Source organism: Quercus robur, chromosome 5 (assembly GCF_932294415.1).
Source record: "Quercus robur chromosome 5, dhQueRobu3.1, whole genome shotgun sequence".
Lineage (NCBI taxonomy): Eukaryota > Viridiplantae > Streptophyta > Magnoliopsida > Fagales > Fagaceae > Quercus > Quercus robur.
Genome location: NC_065538.1, coordinates 85,978,883 through 86,005,137, shown reverse-complemented (window position 1 = coordinate 86,005,137; position 26,255 = coordinate 85,978,883). Strand labels below are relative to the sequence as shown.

The 26,255-nt window shown below is 33.9% G+C and overlaps 1 protein-coding gene and 1 long non-coding RNA gene across 3 annotated transcripts; one reads left to right on the top strand and one right to left on the bottom strand.

The window, feature by feature from the left end:
• The first annotated feature begins 4,640 nt into the window (after window positions 1-4,640).
• LOC126727540 (GDSL esterase/lipase 5-like) lies at window positions 4,641-25,909 on the top strand. 2 transcript variants are annotated; one of them, XM_050433248.1, is made up of 5 exons: window positions 4,641-4,719; window positions 23,502-23,620; window positions 23,715-23,945; window positions 24,035-24,293; window positions 25,405-25,909. In XM_050433248.1, the coding sequence occupies exons 1-5, from the start codon at window positions 4,647-4,649 to the stop codon at window positions 25,698-25,700; spliced, it is 978 nt and encodes a 325-aa protein (XP_050289205.1). In that variant the 5' UTR covers window positions 4,641-4,646; the 3' UTR covers window positions 25,701-25,909. The 2 variants fall into 2 exon arrangements, with proteins under 2 accessions (XP_050289205.1, XP_050289204.1); XM_050433247.1 differs by lacking the exon at window positions 4,641-4,719 and adding an exon at window positions 22,189-22,478.
• LOC126727541 (uncharacterized) lies at window positions 12,834-14,576 on the bottom strand. Its single transcript, XR_007656270.1, has 2 exons — window positions 13,931-14,576; window positions 12,834-13,110 (listed from the first exon to the last, which is right to left on the bottom strand). It is a non-coding gene; the product is annotated as an uncharacterized LOC126727541 (long non-coding RNA).
• Window positions 25,910-26,255: the final 346 nt, after the last annotated feature.

Below are 26,255 nucleotides of genomic sequence, written 5' to 3'. Positions count from 1 at the left end.
ACATGCATACTGTGAGAGAGATCTCAAAAAACACTCTCATAAATTTTTTATTGTTTATTTTTAATTATTAGACCACTAGTGCTTGTGTTAGATAAAGTTCAAATTTTAAATTCAAAATTAATTGGGCTTAATATATTTTTCTGAACTGCTTAAAACCAAATGGATTATTGTAAATTCTAGGGAAAGAAGTTCTCTTCATGAGTAAATTATTCATTCAGTAATTTGGGAGTAATATTACCTCATCTCACATATATAATATTGATTTTTATTAATTCATTATAACACTATTATTAATGAGGAGGAACGAATAATATTGCTCTAAGGATATTGAATAATTTTTTCCTTTTTATTTTTGTTGTGTTAGCACAGATTAATGATTTGACACTGATTTTGGGTTTCTTTTCTCTTCCCACTCTTTCACACAAACTAACCCTTGTAGTATAAAGTATTGATGAAAGAAGATAGTTTTACATTGTGAGAGTGTCTTTTTCGGGATACTCAGGTCCAAGGATCCCGAGCCTGAATGAAAAAGAAAGGATTTGGTGGACTGGGCCTTGACTCACCGCAGCTAAATGGCTGTTTAAGAATCAAGTGAATGCAGAGAATACTCCTGACAACATACAAAAAAAATGACAATCAAGGATATCGAGGAGTGCCAAAAATTAACAACGTAAGTTCAGAAAGAAAAAAAAAGCAAGATTAGCAAGACGATAAAAAAAAAAAGTACTGTGGGGATCCTGGGAATTATGAAACAGTATTTCATTAAGGCATTATCTATTTGATTACAGAGAGCTCACTAGGACGTGATACAAGGTCCAATCGAGCTCAAAAATTGCAGCCTTGAATGGCTATTTCAGCCTTCAAAACTTGCGAAGTTTGATTCTCGTTGAATCCGAGTATGTACCATAGTTGCTTTTACAGGATATCGGGAAGTAGTATTTGTTTTTCCCTTAGTATTTTCTTTCTGCACAGATTTTCTGATAGTTTTTCCTAGAGAATCTCTTCTTTCTTATGTTTCTTTCTTTTTTTCTCGCCCCCTTCTTCACAACCCATCCCCTCCTTTTATAATGGAGTTTTCTGGGCGTCCTGGGGAACCATTGGTTCCCCTGTTTTGCTTTCCTGCGAACAGAGCACGTCTTGTCCCTGTTGTCTTGGTAAGTCCCTTTTCCGCTTCTTCTTATTCTTTTCCTTCTCTCAGTTCTGATTCTTTTGAAAGCTTCTTGTTGGTTATCTTCTTTGGGAGTGCTGAGGTATGCCCTTCTTGGCATCCCCACTTCTGGTGCCTTCAGCTTTTCCTTTTCTTTCCTATTTGGGCGAAATCCCATCCTGCCTTTTTTAAAGATCGTTTGTTGTCATCCTTCTTCCCTGTCTTGGTTCCCCGAGGACTCTTCTGTCTGTGCCGTGAGAAGTCGCTCGCGCTTTTTGTTTTTCTTGTTTTTCTTTTTTTCTTTTCTCTGTCTTCTTTCTATCGAGCTGTCCTGATCTTCCTTCTTCTTTGTGCCTGAAAGGATCCGCGTCTATTGATGGTGCCTGAGGATCCTTGCTTCTTATATTTTGCCGTGATCTTTTTTGGATGCTTTTCTTTTCTGGGCTTCGGGATCCTCTGGGCCTTTCGTATAATCCCTTTGGACTTGGCTTGGTTTTTCCTTCTGGGCTTAACTCATTCTTTTTGGGCTTAGCTTATTCTTTCTTGGGCTTATTTTACTATGATCTCTTTTTTTTTTTTAGACCTCAACATACATATAAATTTTACGTTAAAAAACTGTTCTTTTGGTAGACAAGTATAAGTTATACACACTCATGTTTAAAAAGAAAAATTTAATTTGAGTCTCACAGTTTACATATTTTTGTTTCAAAAATTAAAAGGACTAACCAATACAGCCAAGTAACTATGTCAGTCTTTTTTGAGTACATATAGTTTTCTTTTTGTCTGTTTTTCCTCAGAAGTGTTTTTTGAATGTGTAAATTGACAAGATAGAAAAGGAGTCTTGAATTATTAGAGACATCCATCGATTGTAATTTTCCTCTTTATGTTAGATAGGGCTATTTCTAGTTCTTTATCATTTTGCAAATTTCAAACAGATCACTCATAAATTTAGGTAATGAATACAAAATGGTGTTAGTGATTTGGGAAACTTACTCTATATTTGGAGGAAAGAAGTAGGCATGTGCTTGATTTATGAGCGTTTTAACCTTCTCCCAATAGCTTGTACTCGTAGTTTTAGGAAAAGAAAACATACTTCTTAGCCTCTTAGGAAAAGATAGTATTCTTTTATGGCCCTCCAAGTTCTGTTGATCTCCATCTCCGACTATAAAGAGAAAGGTGGTGAAAATGCAGAGAATGAAAATGGAAGAACATCCAAGTTTATCCATTATTATTGAGAGCTGTAGATTTAGATTGTTAGAGATATATTAGCCTATTAGCATAAACCCAAATCTAATTCTACTTTGTGTGTAAACCAAGTCTCCTGTTTGTACTACAAGTCTATTAGTCTAGGGTTTAGTCTACTATATATACACATGTTATAATTCATTGTAATATAGGATTTATACTACACTATAATATATTATTGATGTAACCCTTTAGGGTTTCCTCCGTGGATGTAGGCCGTTAGACTGAACCACGTAACTCTTGTGTGTTATTGTGATCTATACTTTATACTTTCGCTTCCGCATCCGCATCCATACTAGCATATTCAACATGATGTATCAATGCTAATATTTAACATGGTATCAGAGCCACAGTTCTGACATTTTTTTAGCAGTCTTGGTTACATTTTATAAGTTGCAATTATGTAAAGCCCTTTTTTTTTTTTTTTTTTTTTTTACGAGAGAAGTTAATGGATGCATTTAGAATATTTGTTAATACACCATTTTAAGAATCTTTTTACGGAAAATAAAAAAGTAATTGAATTTTTTTACAACTTTTTATATTTTCCATAAAAGTCGTATTAAAACTTTTCTGAAATAGTCAATTAACAGATATCCTAAAAGCACCCGTTAACTAGACCTTTTATTTATTACTAAAACTAGTTTTATAACTTGTGCATATGCATGAATACAATTAAAAATAATCGCAATTAACACCCCCCTCCACACACACACACACACATACATTTCTACCTAGTTAGTAATGGACTGCATGTACATAGTCATAGTATTACATAAATGACTCATAAATATGAATTATTTTTAGTTACACAAAAAAAAAAAAAAAAAATGGCTCATAAAAGTAAAATCATTCAAACTTTCTCTTCTTCTAATTTTATATATAAAGTTAGATATACCACTAGGTTTTTTTATTTATTTTTATTTTATTTCTATTGAAATTCACGTTTTCTTATGTAAATTAACTTACTTGACACATAAATTAAAAAAATTAGATTAGATGGGATATGTGGCGTAAAACTAGACTATAATTGACATCCAATTTGAGATCTAGTTAGATTTTCTCTTAGTTTTGACTTTAAATATATATACATAAGTACTTGTAACCATTCATATCATAGGCTACAAAGGTTGACATGGTCTAGTAGGCCTGTCCACGGTTTTGGTTGGACAGGGCTTGTGCCCAACTCGCATCCAACCCAACTTGATTGGTGAACAAAATCTCAACCCCCCGTTGACAAAGTGGATGATCAGATCGGGCTGGTTGGATCTTAAACAGGCAGCAGGCGAGTTAGTCGGGGTTGAAATATGGAAAATGGCAAGATCTGGCATGAAAACGGCGAGAATTTGGCATGAAAACTGTGAAAATACGGTCAAAATCTATAAGTTCTTGCTAGATCCAGCCTAAACTAGGCCATTTTCGACAAGATCTCGGCTAGATCCGGCAAAATCTCGCCAAGATCTTGATGAAAAAGGCCTAGATCTCGTTGGATCTTCCAAATTTTGCCAAAAAGTTTTGTTGGTCGGACGGATCGAGTTGACTAGATTTTGGAGAAGAAAAACCGAAATCCGACCCACCAAACTCGGGTTTTGGAGGAAGGAACCTGTTGCCGACTGCTAGAGAAGTCGGTTTGGTCGGCGGCAGGTCTGGTTCGGTCAGCAGTGGCGGGTGAGTCACGTGCACCGGGTCTTTGGACAGCCCTATGGTCTAGATGGAGCTATGAAAACGTACTTTAAAAAAAGAAAAACCGCACTTGATTCAAGGCATTATAATACGTCAAATGCATGGAAGTAAACCTAAGTCCTAACCACTCCAATTAATGTAAGATTTTGATATATAGATTATTATCTTAAAGCTGATAGCTCCATTAAATATAAGTCTCCCCACTCACAGACACAATGAGGCTGATGATTACAATGTAATGTGTTTAGATTCAACGTTTTCGAAGAATTCACATGTTTAAGCCAATATGATTTCAACACCATACATCACTTGTCATTGAAATAATCGCTGGCCAAAACCAGATATTGTGTTATATATTAAAGAAGTTCTAATCAGAAGCACAATGACAGAGTCATGGCAAGGCTAATTTCCCACATAGATTACTTCATCATCTGTGTAACTCTAGCTTTGTCAATTGCTTGCAGGGTATGTGGTACTACCATTCCTTTCTTCATATTTGGAGACTCCACTGTGGATCCTGGAAACAATAATTATATCAACACCATTCCTGGAAACCAAGCAAATTACAAGCCTCATGGACATAATGGCTTCTTTGAAGAACCCCACAGGACGCTTCTCTGATGGCCGTGTAATTGTAGATTTCATAGGTATTCATATATATATATTTCTCTTTTCACAATCTAAATAGCAGAAATGGTTAATGCACTATGTTGCAGTGCAACTATAGCATTGGTTATATATCTAATGACTTTCATTCTTCCTTTTTAATAAATTTTCTTGTGTGCTTTATGCAAAATTTTATTAATTGGTGTGTCAACAATTAAATATGCTAGGAATATTACTATACAAGACTTATAAATTGAGTCATCATTTATAGAAAAATGATTCCTATATTTATTTATTGGGTTGTATTAACGGGTATTGTAAGGTGCCTATTAACAATCTATTTTAGGAAAATTTTGACATCATTTTTATGTAAAACTGGAAAAACTGTCAAAATATTAATTTTTTTTTTCCATAAAAACTTTCTTTAAATGATTGTGTTAACAAGCACCTATATGGTGCTTGCTAACATTTGCCTTATTTATTTGTTGTTGAAGTGACATTAATTACATTTATTATAAGGTCAGTTTGTAATTCTTTTGCAGTAAAATTTATAGTAACCTTAGCAATTTCCTTTTTAAATTGACCACAAAAGATAGTTAAGAAATTTATTTATTATGTTGTTAATGTGACACCAATCATATCTATTGTCACGTCTGTCTATAAGTTTAGTAAAATTTGTAGTTAGGGTCCAAACTATATATTGAGCCTTCGGCCTTGGCCGAGAACATGGGATGATCTAAGGACGAATAAATAGTAGTGGGTGGGTTAAGCTCAGAGTTCCATGAGTAGGTTACAAATGGGAAGATAGGCCGAGGAGGAATATCTCCTCGGATAAGCCAAGCACAGGTCAAATGTATATCATAATGTTCAAGGTAACCTTCCAAGAAGTTTCAGTGATAGGGACGTTCATCATGAACGTACAAGAGGGGTGGGAGCTCATAAATATCTAAGGGAAAGCTACTACCACCGCATTGAATGCTCTGTAGCTAACTCCCTGGCCGCATTAATGAGGAAGTGATCTCTGAATAATATTTTTTCAGCCCTACAGCTACTCTTAAAGATTTCAAGAAGGGGTGGATGGGACAAGGATCCAATTGAGCAATCTACTGTCCACGTGTAGGGGAAGGATGAGAAGGGAAGATGATATAAATTAGAGAGAAAACCCTAAGAGAAGGGGATCGGAAATTTGTAAGAGAAAACACTGTAACAGCTTGAACCATATCTGTAACCATTTTCAATCAATATATACTAGAATATACCTCCTCGGATTGTGCCAAGGACAAATTTACTTAGATAAATCTAGTCCATTTCTGTCTAATTATCTTTTAAAATCTATTCTAATTGTTAAGTCATTCATTAAAGACTAATTCTCTAACACACTCTCTATAAATTCATTGTATTGGGCTTATTGGGTTTGGATCCAATCATACCTTGGGCCAAGGATCCAAAACGCGCTCTTATAGTAGTAATTTCAACATTTTCTTTTTAAAATTTTTGATCATGTATTATTAAATTTGCTCTTGTCTTCTTCTCTTTTTTGGATTTTGTTTTAATTATTTCAAAAACAACTAAATTTGAGCAAGAATGTCATATTTCAATTAATTGTTTCTCTTCTATCTTTTAATAAATTAAAAAATTAATTGTTTCTTATATAAATCTTAAAAAATTTTATATTATATAAATAATTAATGCACAACTTATAAATAATTAATGCATGAAAATGAATTCATTTATCCTGTTAGTACTCTTTTTATTACATATCACACAAAGTATACCATAGAACACATGAGCACGTACGTACACATATATTATTTTGATGAGTCGAAATGTTTTTTTTTTTTTTTTTTTTTTTTTTTTTTTTTTTTTTTTAAATAAATTGAGGAAGGGGAAAAAACATGCTAATGTGGAGACTATGAACCCACTAAAGATTTTACAAAATGCGGGATGCAAGAATGTGTAGAATGTAAAGGGTGTTCCGTGTACATTTAAAGAATTTGGCCTCCACCATTTTTGATAGAACAATAAGCAACCCTTGTTAAGAGAGAAAAGAGAATGAAAAGTTGACCTTTCAGAGAGAAAAAGTGGAGGGATGAATATAAATTATCATTGATTCCACTAGAAGAGAATTAGATTATGGCTACCATATTTCTTATATTGGAGAACAAAAACAACAACTTAAAACAGCACAGTATGAAGTTAATTTGATTGTTTTCCCTCCTCGCAAAACATTATAAACATTCATTAAATAAAAGTTAGCTAAAAGTACACCAGTCGCATTCAAACAATTGAAATTTAAATTCTTCAATTTTACCCCATATAAAAAAATCAATATATATATATATATATATATATATATATATATATATATATATATAAAAGCAGAAATTTCTTGTTGGAGAGTATAAGGTTGTGTCATGTGGCCATTCCTTGAAGTTCTCTTTATTTAGTTTTCTACTTCAACAAAGTTTGCATTTATATTAAAGTATAAGTTGATTGGATTAGCCAATAGAGTAAATGCATATATTAATTATCTATTGTTGTGCATTAATTATTTATATTAAATAAATTTATAAGATAATTTTATAAACTCTATATAGAAAATAAATTTTAGTTGGAATAATAATAATAAATTTAGAATATTACATTCTTAATCATGTTTAGTTGCTTTGACAACAATTTTCACAAAAGCCATAAAAAATTAAATATATGTGAATTCACTAAAATTAATCTTAATTCTTTCAATTTCCTAATTCCTTGTGTGTGTGTGCGCATGCATGTGTATGTGTGTGTGTGTGGAATTAATACTGTAATATGTATTCTATGCAATTAGAAAGATTATTAATATAATAAATATGCTTATTTTGTTATATTAATTATTTTAAGCATAATGAAATTTTAATATCATTTTTCTAAAATTTATATGAGAAACAATTGGTTTTTTTACTTGAAAAATAATTGATTTGAAATATGGAATTTTTACTCAAACTTAGAAGTTTTTGCAACAATTGAAATCATGTCCAACAATAAGGGGAAAAGTTTTTAGTGACAACCAATCAATTACGTAAAAAAATAGTAATAATAATTGAAGGATATATGCATTTTTTAGTAGGCATGAAACATGCCTATCTATATTAGCTACTATATCATGCAATTTTCAATTTGTAAATACATATATATAATATGACCAAATCAATATATTACTCTTAGTATATTTCTATTTTGTCTATATATAAAATAACTAAAGATTACAATTTTTTACAAATTTATTGAATAATGAATGTTTCTATGGAAATTGATGTGCCAATCAGTTAAGTTACAAGATTTTTGGTAAAAACATATCGAAATATTGGAGAAAACTAATAGAACCTTTTGTTTAAGAGCTTATGATTAGAAATAGAACTTCAGTTTACATGCACTGTGAAACAGATCAAGGCTATTATTAGGAAAATTAATTCACCAATGTTGTTCAATTCCAAGAACATCTTCAAAGATGTTCTTGTGAATTGTAGGAAAAAAAAAAAGATTGTTGTAGCTGCACTCATAGGGGTCTATAGGGTGTTGAGTGAAATTTCATCTCCAAATCCATATGCAAGGGTAGAATTGTCCTGTCAAAAAAATTAAACATCAAATCAAAAAATATAAATACACAGAAATAGAGCACAAGCTAAAAAACAAAGAAAATACAAAAGAAAATTCTGCTATGCTTGCTAACCATGTTACATGAAAAAATGAAAGCAAATCAAGTTCTGCCTTTGACTTGTGCAGTGTTGATGAAAGAATGAATTCCTACAAACATTAGGTTCTTGAAAATCTAGTGTTGTTCCTGGAGTAGTATTGATTTATTCCAAATTCAATTGCTAACTTCTTACTGTAAAAAATAGCCATCTTTTATTTGGAGAATATTTTCAATGGATGGATAGCAGAAATGTTATCAAAATTAATCTCAAACTTTGCTGCATGAAGTGATTCTTCAAATTGCAAAAGATGCAGTCATAATTCACCTCGTTTCGACACTCCATAGTTTGTCCTTCATCACCTTCAAGAAGGCATTTTCTCAAGAGGACAAACTAAAAGTGTACATGATTTTTGTTCTACAATTCACAAGAAATTGTTTGAAGATGTTCTTAGAGTTGAAGAACATTAGCGGATTCATCTTCCTTCTAACAGCCTTGGTGAGTTTTGCAATGCATGTAAGCAACTGAACTTGATAAGAGAGTCTACAGATTTGGAGCTGGAGACACTTCTCATTTGCAAACCAATGAAATATACAGGATTTTGGATAATTTTCCAACTTTGGCTCTTGAACAAGGATGTGATGTAGAATATAGATAGGTCAAAATCTAATTTTCTCCAATGTATTTTTTACAGTAAGAAGTTAGCAGTTAAAAAATAGCCCTCTGGATTTCCAGACATGTTGTATTCAATGAACACAAGTTTCCATTCAATACCTTTTCTTCAAAATCTTCTTCTTCCACATGTTGTATTCTTTGTGGTTGTCTAATCTGCTATATCTTCACTCTTCAAACCAACCATCTATTCAAGGTTCTTTTCAATCTTCTCCTTCTTCAATTCAGCCTGTCATGTCTTCCACAGTTCTCACTTCTTCTTTTCCCACTGCACTTGATTAGCCTACTCCAGTTCCTTCTCTCATTCCTGCCTCACCTCTTCCCAATTCTGCAGATATCATTATTGATTCTATAGATATCACTGTTATCTCTACTATCTCTACTCCTACCAATTCTACAGATATCACTGCTGCTCCTATTCCTCCCAATTCTGTAGGTATCATTCCACACCCCACTTCTGTTATTGTCTCTAATCGTCAATGTGAGGTCATTTAATAAATGACTATTAATGATTATTATAATTACAAAAAATTTCATATTAAAAAAAAAAAAATGTATAGGGGAATTTTGGAACTAAAAAAAAAATCGTCCAAATAAGAAAAACTTCTTAAATAGTAGTATAGATAAGGTTGCATATTAAAAATATGCTTATGCTTTAGGGTAAATAATTGCAATTAATAATCTGAAAAAACACATTCGGGTTTAGCACACCGACTAGGGGTTTATCAGTTTAAAAACCAAATAACAAAATACACACAAACAAAGAGGAAGGGTTCTAGTCCGTTCATCCTATCAATATTCAAGTGTCAAAAACACTACTTTCTTTTTCTAATAGCACACTACTTGGTTCTACTTCATTCTTGCTATTTGGGTCCGATTCCTCACTTGGGTTAGTCTCAATTTTGCTTTGCCTTTGAAAATCTACAACTTCTCATTCATAGTCTTCTCCAATAGTATTGGTCTTTCTTGCTTCTGGGTCTGTGAAACTTTTCAACTTTATCGCTTGGGTTGGTCTCGTTTGTGCATTTATTTGTAGATTTATTGTATTTTGGCACTTGGGTCATTCTCAAAATGCTAAATTTTGTCTCTAAAACCCTTCATTTTCTTGTAATCAGACAAGAGTGATTGAAAATGATTAAGAAAAGGCCTGGTTCTTATTGTTTTTACTATTTCTTTAGGACCAGAAGAGCAATTACAACTTGTACGTTGCTAATAGACCCTACAAATGCTTCTGTTTCACCTATTGCCAATGACCACAAATCTTTGTGTCTCTCATTGGCAGAGCAGCTCATTCAACGTGGCTTCTTATCATTGGCGCAACAAGTGGTTCGAAGAATAACATATTCTGTTATTAAATATTTTCAGTGCATTACACAGAATAACGAATTACTAATTAATATATGGTACAATGGTTGCATTTTATAAGTTGTGATTATGTGAAGCCCACTTTTTTATTTTATTTATGAGAAAATTTATGGGATTCACTTAGGATATTTGTTAATGGAACATTTTAAGAAACTTATATGGGAAAATAAAAAAGTAATTGATTTTTTTTAACAACTTTTTATATTTATCATGAAAGTAGTATCAAAGCTTTTCTAAAATAGTTAATTAACAAATACCTTAAAATCACTCGTTAACTAGACTCATTATTTATTATTAAATGACATCACATAGATAGTTAGAACATGATTCGGATTTTAGATACAAAACTTAAGAGGGACAATGGAAGATAATACAACATTTCGTTTAAAAGCCTATTTTGTAATGATTAGAAGTAGAACTTCGATTTACATGCACTATGAAACAAATTAAGGCTATTATTAGGAAAATTAATCCGCTAATGTTGTTCAATTCCAAGAACATCTTCAAAGACGTTCTTACGAATTGTAGAAAAAAAATCTTATAGACTTTCATTTTGTCTACCTGAGCAAATGCCTTCTTGAAGCTGATGAAGGATATATTGTGGAGAGGCAAAATGAGGTGAATTGTCACCTCATTTTCTGCAATGTGAAGAATGGCTTCATGCAGCAAGGTTGAATGCACTTCTGTTTTCCATCTAGTGAAAATGTGCTCCAAATAAAAGATTGCTAAGTATAGGCCATACAAACCAAAAGAAGACAATGCAGCTACTGCAATGAAAGCCTTGGCTTGTACACTACCCCCAAAGAGAGGAGCAAAGTGGTAGATCCAAAATGCTACAGATAAAATATGTAGCACCAATGATAAGCCGTGCCAACGGGTTAAAATAGTGTTTGTCTTATTGCAGTTCAATGTAATATTGGTAGAAATATCTTGTCAAACACAAGTTTTCTATATAAATACATATCAAATCAAAATCCACTTAAAGCAGCAGAGTTTGTGGTGTGTTTTTGTTGTTCCTAATGAAGTTAACAAAGATAGTAATGCGTGCTAAATTTTTTTTTTGAACTCTGTTGAGGTCTAAAAAATCACAGCACCCAGGCCTAAAGAAATAACACAAGGGGCCATAGAAAATGAAATTAAAAAGAGGTGGTAAGCCTAAAAGGCTTGAAGCCCAAAAGCCATAAAGGGACAAGCCTTAAAGCCTATGAGAAAAGAAGGAAGAAAAAGAGAAAAAAGACCCAGATCAGAAGATTGAAGAAAGACTAGTGTAAAGAACTAAGCCGGGATCCCCAGAGGTTGCCAACGGCTCGAGATCCCCGAGACGTGTAGCACAGCTAAGACAAGATTAAGACAGCTCAAAGGAAATGCTGAAAAACACAAGAAACGAAAGGCAGATATGCCATTTTCAGGCACCAGAGATGCAGCAAGAAAAGCAAAAAGCCTAGAGTAACCACTTACAATGCAAAGGAACGATACCTCGGGGAACCAGAATGAGGAGCTATAAAAAAGGAAGTAGCAGCAAAGACCTTCGAACCAGTAGAGTTGGATTCCGCTCACTTGGGAAAAATGACAAAGAGGAAGGACGGCCAAAAGCTGAACCATAAGGAACGTGAAATTAGGAACAAGCGCACTCCGAAATGGAAAGTCAGCCATAGGCTGTCAAAGAAACAGCACCAAAAGGAGGAAAATATGAAAAACAGGGAAATGCTCAACCTTTTGGGTGATAGGCACAAAATGGGCTTTGGTACCTAGGGAGCAAAATAGGGGAATCAATAATTCCCCAGGACCCTAGAATAACACTATAAAAAGGGGGGAAAGCAGCCGACAAAAGAGAGGAATTTTTTGAGCGAGCAATAAAAAATCTCAACAAGAAACTAGGAATGGCAACGGGTCGGGTTCGGGCCGGATTTTTTCATACCCGGACCCGACCCGCGGGGCAAGGCCCGTAACCCAAACCCGGCCCGTTTAGAGTACCGGGTTTTTTTCCGGGGCCCAGACCCGCCCCAGCCGGGCCCCACGGGCCCCGCGGGCCCCGTTTAGGAATTGGGCCCAATTCGTGGCCCAATAAAAAAAAATTAAGCCCAAATTTATTTTTGCCTACATTAAGCCTGCATTTTTGGGCCCAATCAAAAAAAAAAAAATTTAAGCCCAAATTTATTTTTGCCTACATTAAACCTGCATTTTTAGGCCCAATCCAAAAAAAAAAAATTTAAGCCCAAATTTATTTTTGCCTACATTAAGCCTGCATATTCTAATTCAATTCAAGCCTAAATAATATGGCCCAAATGCCAATAAATAACATGGCTCAAATGCCAAATCATAAGCTACTAATAATAAATCAATAAATCACTTGTTAATTATAAATCAATAAACCAATAAACTATAACTAATATCATAATCATAATCACTAGCTAAACATAAAAATAAAATAAATCCAACAAGTCTAAGAAATAAGTATCAAAAGTCCAACGAGTCCAAGAAATTAAAAAGCTACAAAATAAATCCCACAAGGCCACAAGTTTAGAATAATTACATACCAACAAATTAATTCAACAAAAGTCCAAGAAATTAAAAAAACTACTAAATTAATACAAAATATTTAATCTTCATCAATTGTGATGCAACTCCCATCAATTGTGGCACAACTCCCATCATCTTCATTTGGCTCCCCATCATTAAGAATGGATTGAAATGTACTATCTCCAGGTATAATTGAAGAACCTACAACAACAATGAATTAAAAAATGTAATAAATCTCATCAAATTGATGCAACCTTGGTCACCACACGGTAATCCAATTGTCTACCCAAAGCACCACAGTTTCTCTTGTCCAGTTGCAAGTTCTAACTTTCTATACTTACCAAGTTTCTCAGCAACTTGGGGAAAGAAATGTTCACCCAATGGTAATTCAAGTAGCATGGTATCAAAAGTTTCAATGCAATCTAAAGCATCACTATAACAGCCACGGAAAACAGAGCAAGCTCAACTATTACAAATCCATGAAATCAAATACACGCAATTTGCATAAACAAAGCAATAATCAACACCAACTGCCGCAATCTCTCCAAAGCATAATAATAAGAATGACACATCAGTTCTGATCCAAAGGAACCAAAACCACAAACTAAATATTTGATTCTATTTTTTTGGATAATTCAACATTTGCTTTACTAAATCAAAAATCACAAGTTAATCCAAAGCAACAAAATATTCAATAGCAATGTCCATAATAACATTTTTTAAATGTTTAAACTAAAATTAGCAAGATTAAACAGAAACCATTAATTTCCATTAGTGCAAATGACTACACTACAAAACATTCATGGCTTCAAATGCAGCCTCAACTGCGTTCAAACAAGACCATAACATAGACCAAGGTTGTTGAAACGTAGGGCTGATCATATCAATATCATACACAACAAACACATTATGGAAATTACAAAATGCAAACACAATTCGAAGCAAAATAGAAGAGGAAAAAAAAAATAATTTGAATAGAAAGAAAGGAAATAGAGCGGCATTGTTGTGTGGAAGGACGAACCTTCTTGCAGGTGATTGCTTCAAATCCTTATCGGCGATCTTGAAGTAGGTGATGAAACCGAAAGTCCTGATCGGCGATCTTGAAGCAGGCGACGACGTTCCAGAGACGCCGAAAGTCCTGATCGGCGATCTTGAAGCAGGCGACGACGTTCCAGAGACGCCGACGGTACCAGAGACGCGAACGGCTGCCGGAGCCGGAGGCTTGTGAGGGTCGGACTGAGGTACTGAGGGACGGAGTGTGGGAGTGAGGGTTGTGAGGGTCGGACTGAGGGACGGAGGCTTGTGAGGGTCGGACTGAGGGACGGAGTGTGGTGTGGGACGGCGGCGTAAGGGTGTGGGAGTGAGGGTGACGGACTGTCGGACTGAGTAGGGAGGGAGGCTGCTGAGTGTGGGAGTGAAAGAGTGAAGAACGTTAGGGTTAGGGTTAGATTAAGGTGTATATATATATATGGGGGGTAGTTTTGTAATTTTAGGTTCCGGGTTTTTACACGGGTCGGGTTTCGGGCCGGGTCTCGGGTCGGGTTTCGGGTTTTTTAATTAAAACCCGGACCCGACCCGGACCCGCTTCGGATTTTTTTTTGGAAACCCATACCCGACCCTATTTCTAATCGGATCGGGTAAAATCCGGCCCATTAGGGTCGGGCCGGACCGGGTATCCACGGGTCGGATCTAAATTGCCATCCCTACAAGAAACCTTTAAGAGAACTCTGTCAAATTCAAGGGAAAACAGTGAAATATCTCCCGGTATCTCAAAAACAGCCACTATAGCACATACTTGGATTCAAACTTTCCAAGTCTTAGAGGCTTGGATAGCCATTTAAGTCTGTAATTTTTGAGCTTATTTGAACCTTGTATCACGTCTTAGTGAGCACATTGTAACCATAATTAAGAAAAACTAATGAAGTATTTCTTATTAATTTGAGGATCCCTAACAATTGTTTTGTGTGTTTCCTGATTACTTTGCACTCCTTCGATGTTTTCATTGTTGATTCAATACAAATATTCTCGTTTTGCTAGTTTATGTGTATTGTAGGAAACATGCCCTGTGCATCACTTGATTCTTAAACAGCCCCTTAGCTGTAGTGAACCAAAGCCCAATCCACCAAATTACAACTATTTGGCCTAGGATCCCTGGGTTAGTGTGCTAAAGAAAAAAACACTCTCACCAACTCAATAAGCTTAAGTTCCTAATAGCAGTTCTATGGATATGCATAAAATTCCTAGATTTGGTAAATCAATTTATGTTTCTTCTAACTAGAATTTTGATAAATTTATGTAGAAACTGATTTGTGGAATCAAGGCTATGCATAATCAGCCAAAACACCCTTACTAACTTAAGTCATGCATTTTTATGTTGATATTTGCCTTCATTGATGCTTAAAACATTAAACAAACTTCCCTATTGAATTGCTAACCCTCTTTCTTATTGGATTCTAGATAAAATCCTTAGAAGGCTTTATATAGACAATGTTGAGGGTCAAAATTTCACAAGAAAACTCATTCCATGAAAAGTAAGGAAATACCATGGGCCTTAACAAAAGAAGGCCCAATTCATGAAGTTAAGAAGGACCATGAAGGCCCAAAGTCCCAAAAAGAAGGAAAAAGAAAGAAATATTAAAGAAAAAAGAAGAGGATCTCGGTCAGAGGACATGCAGTAAGGATCCCGGGCAAGACCAAAGGACATGCAGCAAGGATCTCGAGTAAGACCAGAGGATATGCAGCAAAAAGAATCAACATCAAGGCCTTATGTATGTTCAAATTTCCAGCAAAAAGGCCATTAAAAATCCAACAAAATCTAGTGAAAGAACTGGGCTGGGATACCCAAAGGTTGTCAGAGGCTTGGAATGTGCAGCACAGCTAAAGTGGGATTGAGACAGCTCAAAAGGGGTACCACAAAATACAAAAAACAAAGAACAGATATGTCATTCTCAAGCACCCAGTGGTGCAGCAAAGAACCAGAAAACTTGGAGAGTGACAATTCATGAACAAAAAGCTGGTACCTCGGGGAATCCAAAATGAAGAACTATAAGGGGAAGTGGCTGGGAAAACCTTCAACCCAGCAAAAATGGATTCCGCTCACTTGGGAAAAATGACAGTAAGGAAAGACAACCAAAAGCTGAGTCTAAAAAGTAAGAAGCCTTGAAAGAAGAGAGATTGAAGGTTAGTTGCCCAAGGACGCCCTGGAATAGAAAGTCAGCAAGTGACTTTTAGAGAAACAGCATTAAAAGATGAAAACTATCAAAAACAGGGAAAGAACCAGCCATTAAAGTGGCTGACATAACAGGGGCTTTGGTACTCAGGGAGCCAAGGGGGGAGAATCAGTGGTATCCGAATCCTAGAATAACACTATAAAAGGGGAAGGTAGCCAACATTGAAAGGGGGATTCAGGAATAGGGAATCAGAATAAGAATCGTTGAGAAAACTCTATAAAAAAAGTCAAAGAAAGTAGAAAATAGCGTCCGGTATCCTAGAAACAGCCACTATAGAACATACTTGGGTTCAAAGGGATTCAAACTTTGCAAGTCTTAGAGGCTTAGATAGCCATCTAAGTCTGTAATTTTTGAGCTTATTTGGACCTTATAACACGTCTTAATGAGCACATTGTAATCCATAACTAAGGAAAACTAATGAAGTATTTCTTATTAACCTAAGGATACCTAACAATTGTTTTGTGTATTTCCTGATTACTTTGCACTCCTTTGCTGCTTTCTTGCTGTTCAATACATATATTCTTGCTTGCTAGTTTTCATTTTACTCAGCCAAAAGTTGAGTCTTTTTACCAGGGTCCTTACTTCAACTTGGGCCTTGGACACACTTAGCCTCCAAAGAAACATATGTCAAAACATGCACACATCAGATATCACTCTCTCCCACAAAAATCCTCCTCACCTAACCATCTTGGAAGGCAATGCCCAAGCAAAGCCACTCGGACTTGAGTTCTAAATCCCACAAGTCTTGTGCAAAAGCACTAAGTCTGTGAGAATTGGGGCTAGGATTCTCGTGGCTGAATCATTCTCATGAAATTCATTTACATATATGTATATGTATTAAAATTTATATCCTAATCTAAGAAACTAAAAATTATTTGAAGATATGTATATTGTATAGTGTGTTTTTTTATGCAGGACCTATAGAGGTAAAGGGAAAGGACAAAACTCTATTGCATAATAAGTATGGAGAAAGATCATATAGTTCAAAGAACCAGAGATTTTGGGTTCTTACAGGCCTAGTACGCCCCAGGATCCCACGACAGTACACACAGGGTACCAAGTGAATGAACTTTTTTAAATGTTTATACAATAAAAGATAAGTCTCAAATACTCTATTTCAATCTCTTTCTCATTGTGAATATTATGAATAATTATTCTACTTGTTTCGTAAGAGTAAATGGTCATTTTATGACACTAAAACACTTATAATGGTATTTTATTGCTTAGAAGGAATCGCATTTTGCCTTAAGGAGCTTTATGTGACTTGCGCACAACTTGGTTTGTAATTAGCCCCATTTAGCTGCAGTGAACCAAGCCCAGTCCACCAAAACAACAAGTAAAGGGCTCAGGATCCTTATTAAAGGGCCCAAGATCCTTGTTTCTACTTGGGCCTAGGTATTGTCCAAAAAGGATCCTCATAAACAACAAGACTATTAAGACAAGTCACTAACTCCTACAAACTTACAAGTTAAAAATGTAGAAAAACTTGGTAAAATAAAGGTCAACAAAGGATATCAGCCCTAAGAAAACACAGGTGTGCTGTTTTGGTCGGCGCACCCAAGTCAGACTTGGTGGGATGCGTTTTGGGGCCTAGACGCAGCTACATGCACATCCCTCGATGATTTTTTTTTTTTTTTTTTATGCGATCTAATTTGGTCCAAAATAGGACTCGATATGGGTCCGATTCGGTCTAAAATGGTTTGAAATAGGACCCAATATGGGTTGAAACACTTATTAAAAAAAAGTTAATTTCAAACTTATCTTTTATTTAGTTTTAGTTTCAAACTTTTGATATTGTATTCTAATTTATGAACATCATGTGATGGTTATGTATTCACTTTATTTTCTACTATTGCTCTTAAATTGATATATGCTTACCATTATATGAAAAAAAAAATGCTTAGCAATATATAGAAAATAAAAATAAAAATATATTTAATAATTAATTAAAAAACGTATCCTGTCACACCTATGTCCTACTTTTTTCAAAAATTGTCATGTCACCACGTTGCACCCGAATCCGAATTCGCATCCCTGCTTCCTAGGTCAGCCCCATTGAAGACCAATAATCATTCATAAAGAATAGACATGTTTCAGGTTGAAACTCGGCACATAGGAACCCAACAACCTCCTTCCCCCAAGATCATACCACCTAATTTCTCAAGCATGACCTTAACTACATTACCATTACCACCCACTTGGATTTGATATTTAAAAGAAATTTCATGTTATAACCTCACATTCTATTTATCAGATGGTAATTCTTAATTTATTTATTATATATTTTTGGCGTAAATGCTCTCTTTTCGTCCCTATATTTTAGGGTCATTTCTATTTTGGTCCCTACATTTCTATTTTACTACTTTTAGTCCCTAATCCAATTAACGCTTGTTATTTTAGTCATTTCCATCACTTTACTAACAGAAAAAGTTGATGTGGCAAACGGAGTGCACGGTTGACATAGTAAATGCTGACGTGGTGAATAAAATAATAATAAAAAAATTATTTATTATTTAATAAATGCCAAGTCAGCATAAAATAATAATAATAAAAAGATTTTTTTCATTTTTTTTTCTAAATTCTTTTAAAATAAAATAAGATAATTAAATTAAAAAAATTTATTTCTTTCATTATTTTTTTTGAAGAACATGTTCATGTTCCTTGGGTTCATCCCTAGAAATTTTCTTGAGAAACAAACACACAAAGAAACCCAAAAAATTTAGCTCAAAAAAGAAATTTAGTCCTCATTTTCAATCCCTACAAAATCATCAAATCCCTAAGCCATAAGCCTAGAAAGTTCAAAACCAGAAAATCATCAAATCCCAGAAGCCACAACCCACACTTCTTCAATCACCAAACTCACATTGAAACCCAGAACCCGACCAGGGCAACTTTGTCACCGTAGAACCTAGAACCTAGCAACCACTTCAACAAATTCGTCCTCTCGCACACCATCTCCGCCACCGCAGGCTTCACCTCCACTAGATTCTCCACCGTCGTGAGCGTGCTATACACCGCAGCCATCTCATCGGGATTGGAAGCCATCTCATCGGGATCGAGGTGGTGGGTGCTGGGTTCGACCAGGTTTGCTGGGATCTGGCCTTTCTCTTCGGCTTTGATCGGTGATTGTTGGTGGGTTTGACTGGGTTTGATCGGATTTGGGTTTAGAGAAAGAGATGGCTTCTCTGCCTTTCTCACACAAAGCAAAGCCGATACGATCCGCGAAAACCCCTCAGTCCTTGCAGTGTTCGAGGCTCGTCGTCGCGAGCTTCACACCACCCGGTCTCCTCAGTTTCTCGGCCTCAGGAACCAACACGGTCTCTAGTCCGATTCTGATTATGACTCCGATGTTCGATTCCGTGTTTGTTGGCAATTTCGCATTTTGAAATTTCTTTTTGTTTTTTAAGTTATTAACTTGTTGTTGTATTCGAAATTTCTTTAATTATGGTTTGGTTTGGGAGTGGATGAGTTGGGTGCTTTGTTGGGTTTCTATTCTTTGGATGGTTTGGTTTGGGTGTGGTTTCGTGTGGGTTTTCCTGTGTTTGCTCTTGTTGATGCTCTTTGATTTGGTAATGTTCATGTTTTTTTTTTTTTTTTCCTGTTGGTTTGATGTTCATGTTCTTTGATGTTCATGCTCTTTGACTCTCGGTTTGCTCTTTGATTCTGGCTTTGATGTCGTCGTTGCGTTTATTTCTTAATTTAAGAAGAACATTGAAGAACAAGTTCTTATGTTCTTAGATCTGTAATTTTTTGTTTTTTATTTTTTATTTAATTAAAATTAATTTAGATGCTGATGTGACATTTTTTAATGTCAAAATAGATTTTTTTTTAATTATTATTTTAATGTGCCATTTGCTACGTCAGTTTTTTCTGTTAGTTGAGTGACGGAAAGGACTAAAATAACAAGCGTTAATTGGATTAGGGACTAAAAGTGGTAAAATAGAAATGTAAGAATCAAAATAAAAATGACCCCAAAATGTAGGGAAGAAAAGAGCATTTACACCTATATTTTTTGCTGGGATTAATACCATGAATGGGAGATACTTACAAAATTAGCAATGAGAATGATGTGATCATCCTCTGAAAAGTTTGTTGTTTCTGCATTAAGGAGTTGTAGAAAGTGTTAGCTCCAAAGAACAATTAGCTCTTGGTGTGCTTCCTCCACTGCTAATAGTACAATATTGAGACATAGTGTTGAGTGACATTTATTTATCAAATTCATATGCACTCATTGGGTTAGTTGTATAAAGGGGCGGTTCTGTTCTTGGTGACTCCCCTCCTCCATTACTAATAAATAGTATTAAGACACATCGTCTTCAATTTTGAGTGACATTTTTTTATCAGATTCATAAGCACTCATTAAGCTTATTGGGGTAGTTGTAGAAAGTGATAATTTTGTTCTTGGTGACTCTCCTTCTCCATGGCTAATGTGCAGTATATAGACACAGCGTCTACATCTGTGGGTAACATTTCTTCAAAATATTTGTATTCATTCATTAGGCTTAATAGAGTAGAAAGGGGTGGCCCTGTTCTTGGTGACTGTCCTCTTCCATGGTATAGCATCTTCAATCTTGGGTGAATTGTTGTTGTATGGTTTATCTAAACCTTTTGTACTTGGAGAAAGGTTTGGTGTGGAATCTTTCTTGGGATTCATGTCTGGCTCTCCTTTCTTGGGTTTCATAGAGGGAAGATGTTGATGACAATGAGTTCTTGCAAGGATTTGGTTCTTGATTACTAGTGAGTTTAGAGCGAGTTTTATCTAGCCCTTTTTTTTTTTTTTTTTTTTTTTTTTCAGATGGGGTTGGTGTCCATGTGAATTTTAAAATTAGGTTTGATTTAGATAGGGGTCGAGCCGGGTTGGGTTCTGGTGGGTCGAATAAATAAACATACATTATTTTTTAACTATTTTTTCTTCTTTTAATTCTATTTTATTTTAGAACTAGTAGCAGGATAATTATTTTGTATTGTAATATCTATACTATTAATAACAGGATTCCCTGTTTGGGTTTCAACTTTTTATGTATTAAAATACCCTTACACAAATTCTTAGACTCTTTAAAATACCCTTATCTTTTAGTTAAATAATTTTAAATTAAAAAACAAAAATGGTTAAAAAAGTAATTTATTGTTCCTAAGTTTTAGGCTTTTCTCTTTATCTTCTCCATTTGGCCTAAAACTTGGGACACTATCTCTATCTCATTTTTAAGCATTACTCCACATTACCTTACTTTTTTTTTTTTTTTTTTAAATACACACAGTTATTTATATATCACTTTTAAACATTAAAACACTAAACCAAAAAATTAAATAAAAAAAGAGCATTATTGCACTCGCAAAACGCATGTGATGAGTCTAGTAATGTATAATCTTTTCTCTAAAATTTGTTGAAGATAATTTGTTCTTCCTAAAAATTAAACTTCTTTTTCTATTCGGTTCAATTGGGTCTACATTGGTCCCATTCGGTCCAATTAGGTCTACTTCAGTCCACTTGGTCAATTTCGGTTCCCTTAAATCCATATTAGACAATTTGGCTATAAATTGATTCTTATTCAAAGGTCTGATTTAGTCCACATTGGTTCTATTGGTTCTAAAAATGCAATAAAAAAAATGATCCAAAAAAGGTTAACCTTGTATTTCAAATTTTTTATAACTACTTTTTTTAAAAAAAATTTAAAGGATAGAAATTTTTTCTAAATTTGTTTTAAGGGTAATTTTGGAAAGACAAGACAACAAATGTATTCCCTTAAAAATGCAACTTTGATTCAAGGCATTATAATATGTCAAATGCATGGAAGTAAACCTAAGTCCTAACCACTCCAATTAATTAAGGTAAGATTGTGGAATATACATTATTATCTTAGAGCTGGTAGCTCCTTTAAATATAAGTTTCTCCACTAATAGACACAATGAGGCTGATGATTACAACGTAATGTGTTTAGATTCAATGTTTTCGAAGAATTCAAATGTTTAAGCCAATAAGATTTCAACACCATACGTCACTTGTCATTGAAATAATCGCTGGCCAAAACCAAATATTAAGTTATTTAAGAAGGTCTTCTAATCAGGAGCACAACTGTGACAGAGTCATGGCAAGGCTAATTTCCCACATGGATTACTTCATCATCTGTGTAACTCTAGCTTTGTCAATTCCTTGCAGGGTATGTGGTACTGCTACTCCCTTCTTCATATTTGGAGACTCCACTGTGGATCCTGGAAACAATAATTACATCAACACAATTCCTGAATACCAAGCAAATTACAAGCCTTATGGACTCAATGGCTTCTTTGAAGAACCCACAGGACGCTTCTCTGATGGCCGTGTGATTGTAGATTTCATAGGTAATCATATATATTTCTCTTTTCACATTCAAAATAGCAGAAATGATTACTGCTCCATGTTGCTGTGCAACTATAACAATATTGGTTATATATCTAATGATTTTCATTCTTTCTTTTTTATAAATTTTCTAGTGTGTTTTATGGATACAACAAATTTTGCTATACAAATTTTATAAATTGATATGTCAACTACTATTAAATATGCTAGAAATATTATTACTATAAAAACAAGACTTATAAATTTACATTTCATTAATTACTGAAAAATAATTTGTATATTTATTTATTTTTCATATATTTTTATTTTTGTTATTGAAGTGGCATCAATTAGTACTTTCCTTTTTAAATCAATCACAAAAGGTAATTAAGAAAGTTATTTATTATGTTGTTGATATGACACTAATTATATTCATTGTCACGTCTGTTTATAAGTTTAGTAAAATTAGTAGTATCTTTATTATTTAAGTCTGAATTCGATAAGGATAAGGTGTAAAACTCATGTTTTACATCATCCAATGAGAGATTGACACATCAACTTTTTACTTAAAACTTAATAGATCTTACTACATATAATAATATCTTAATAAGCTCACAGTTAGTCAAGTTGGATTTTCAAAGGGTATTATAATTGATTGAGTGTGGTTGTACTTATTCTTTAATTTGTAATAAGATGATATGACATATTGGAATTGGAAGGATAAAATTTGGATTTTATACCATATCCTTATATAATTTAATCTCTTATCATTTTCCAATTTTACAATAAAATATTTATAATTTTCTAATGTTAGATTCCAACCATGTTAACATTTATTAAAGAGTGATGCAAAAGATATTATAAATTTTACTATATAAGCTTTACTGTAACAATAAAATAACTATTTTTTTTTTTTATTATGTTGTTGAGATGACACTAATCATATTCAGTCTCACATTAGTTTGTAAGTTTTTTGAAGTAAATCTGGTAATAATTTTAGCATTTTCTATTATTAAACTTACCAAGCTTATACCATTGATATGCAGCTGAATATGCTAAGTTGCCAGTTATTCCTCCATTTTTACAACCTTCAGCTGAATTCATCAATGGTGTTAACTTTGCCTCTGGTGGGTCTGGCATTCTTCCAGAAACCAATCAAGGACAGGTACGAAATTTACTCAATGCCATTTTTACTTTGATTTTTGATTTGAAAAAAAATCTGGATTAAACTAGTTGAATTAATTAAAATTGTTATTTAGGTGATTGATCTTCAGACACAGATAAAACATTTCGAAGAGGTTCAAAAATCGTTAACAGAAAAGTTAGGAGAAGCAAAAGCAAATGAGCTATTCTCAGAAGCTGTTTACTTCATTAGTATTGGAAGCAATGATTATTTGGGTGGTTATCTAGGTAATCCAAAAATGCAGGAATATTATGCCCCAGAAGGATATGTTGGCCTAGTAATTGGGAACTTGACCCAGGCAATCCAAGTAAGCCCATTATTGATAAGCTAAAGCCGCACTAGTTGTATATGTCAATTTTGATGTTTATTCTTGTATGTTATTTTTTTTATATTCAGGTTTTGTATGAGAAAGGAGGTAGAAAATTTGGCTTTCTGAGCTTGTCTCCACTAGGTTGCTTACCAGCCCTGAGAGCTCTAAGCCCCAAGGCCAATGAGAGTGTTTGTTTTAAAGAAGCATGTGCCCTTGCACAAGCACATAATTCTGCTTTAAAATTTATCCTAACAAGCCTTGAACATATATTGAGAGGATTCAAGTACTGCAACTCCAACTTCTATGATTGGCTCCTGGACAGAATAAATAATCCCTCTAAGTATGGTATGTGTGCTGTAAATTCCCTACTTTAGCTGTGATTCATTGATAAAAATGATATTAAAGGTATAATAAGTATGCGTGGTAATTTCATCATCGGAGGGAGCAATGATCTTGAACAATTGTGCATCAAAAAACTATAAAAGACTAGCAATTCAAGATATAATTACCGAGGAATAATCCTAATTACATATAGTAAAGTTAGAACCCCAGACTAGTACAACTAACATTGGGATTAGGATTTAGGACAACATAATACAATAGTTTTTGGGAATTGGACATGTATCTAGGCTTTAAATGAACCGATTTGCATGTTCTTAAATAGCTCAAGTGTCATTTATTTTAACAAATGATTCAAACTCAAATTTAAGTTTAAGCTTGATTATTAAACGGACCAAATTCAAATACAATAATGTGTCCATGAATAAGCTCTTAAATATGGCTCAATTTTAGTATATATAATATTATATGTTTATATCTATACATGTATAAATTATATTTATATAGACTTGATGCTGGATTATGTATATAAGTATGTAAATAAATAAGTTTATAAGATATTAAATTATTATATTTAATTTAGTAATCATATAAAAGTCAATTTCATAGTGAAAATTGTAGATAACCTGTGTTATAAGTTGTAACAATACATTATTGGTAAATCTAATTTTTATAATTTCATACACAAAGATAATTCTACCTAATTAAGACAAATAATATAGTTTTAACTATAATTTCATTATTAATTATTAGCATATATTTGTGAATGGGTAAAAAATGTTAGTTTTGATATTTATTATCTATAGGAAAATATATAACAAGTTAATGGTTTGAGAAGAAAATGAACAAATTTTGATCATGTAATTTAGTTTGGTGATTAGCTCACGCTCACTCATATTCAAAATGAATAAATGAATAATCTTGATCACTTTTGAAGATCAGTCCAGTTTGTTAATAGCCTAACTATGAATTGGGATCAAGAACACCAAGCACTACAAAAATTAGGATTTATTTTTGTCCTCACATGATCCTAAATATATAGCCACGCCTCTGATCTGCAAATATCAATGTAAACAAAACAGCATCTAATTATAAGTCACAACTTTACCTTGTGAAGGTTTTAAGGATGGAGTGAATGCTTGTTGTGGAAACGGACCATATGGGGGCATCTTCACCTGTGGAGGCACAAAAAAGGTCACAGATTACCAATTATGTGACAATGCTGATGACTTTGTATGGTGGGACTCTTTCCATCCTACAGAGAAAATTCATGAGCAATTTGGGCAGGCTCTTTGGAATGGACCCCCTTCATCTGTAGGGCCATACACCCTACAACACCTCTTCCTTAGCAAAGAGGAGCTGACCATTGCTGACGAAGTTGATGACCCAGATAGACAGAACTTTCACTACTAAAGTTAGACACAGCTTGGTGATCCTTTTTTTTCTCCTCATAATCAATATGCTATTTGAGCTATGCTTAATATCCTTGTATGCAAGAATTGGATACTATAATGATATGAAAAAAGATAAGTATAGAGAATAGGCACCCTTTTATTTTAATACTCTCTTTTGAGAGTTGGTTTGCAGTTTTAATCTCAATTAATAAAATCTCTTTTCGTGAACCTAGTTTTGCTTACATTTGTTTCATACATATGGGAAGATTTTTTATTTATTTATTTATTTTTGGGGTGTAAGTAAAGTAAGAATTGTTGCAGTACTTCAAGTAATCAGCACATTAATCAGCCGACTCAACAACCTCATCATTGATAGTAACCAACGTTAACCACTCTATAGCCAATTGGTTAAACCATCCTTATAATTTGGTAGTAACCCAGTGCATTTCAATTTAATGATAAACTTGGCACATGTTAAACAACCTTAGAAAATTTAGATGTACACTTATAAAACTATCAACCATGGAATCCCTAATAGGAAGTCTAACATTATTGTCTCCAAATGTGTCCTGTT

Coding starts and splice junctions, on each gene's coding strand:
- LOC126727540 (XM_050433247.1), top strand. CDS start 22,226: ATGGCAAGGCTAATTTCCCACATGGATTACTTCATCATCTGTGTAACT. Junction 22,479..23,501: donor TGTGATTGTAGATTTCATAG/GTAATCATATAT, acceptor ATTGATATGCAG/CTGAATATGCTAAGTTGCCA. Junction 23,946..24,034: donor ACTTGACCCAGGCAATCCAA/GTAAGCCCATTA, acceptor TTTTATATTCAG/GTTTTGTATGAGAAAGGAGG.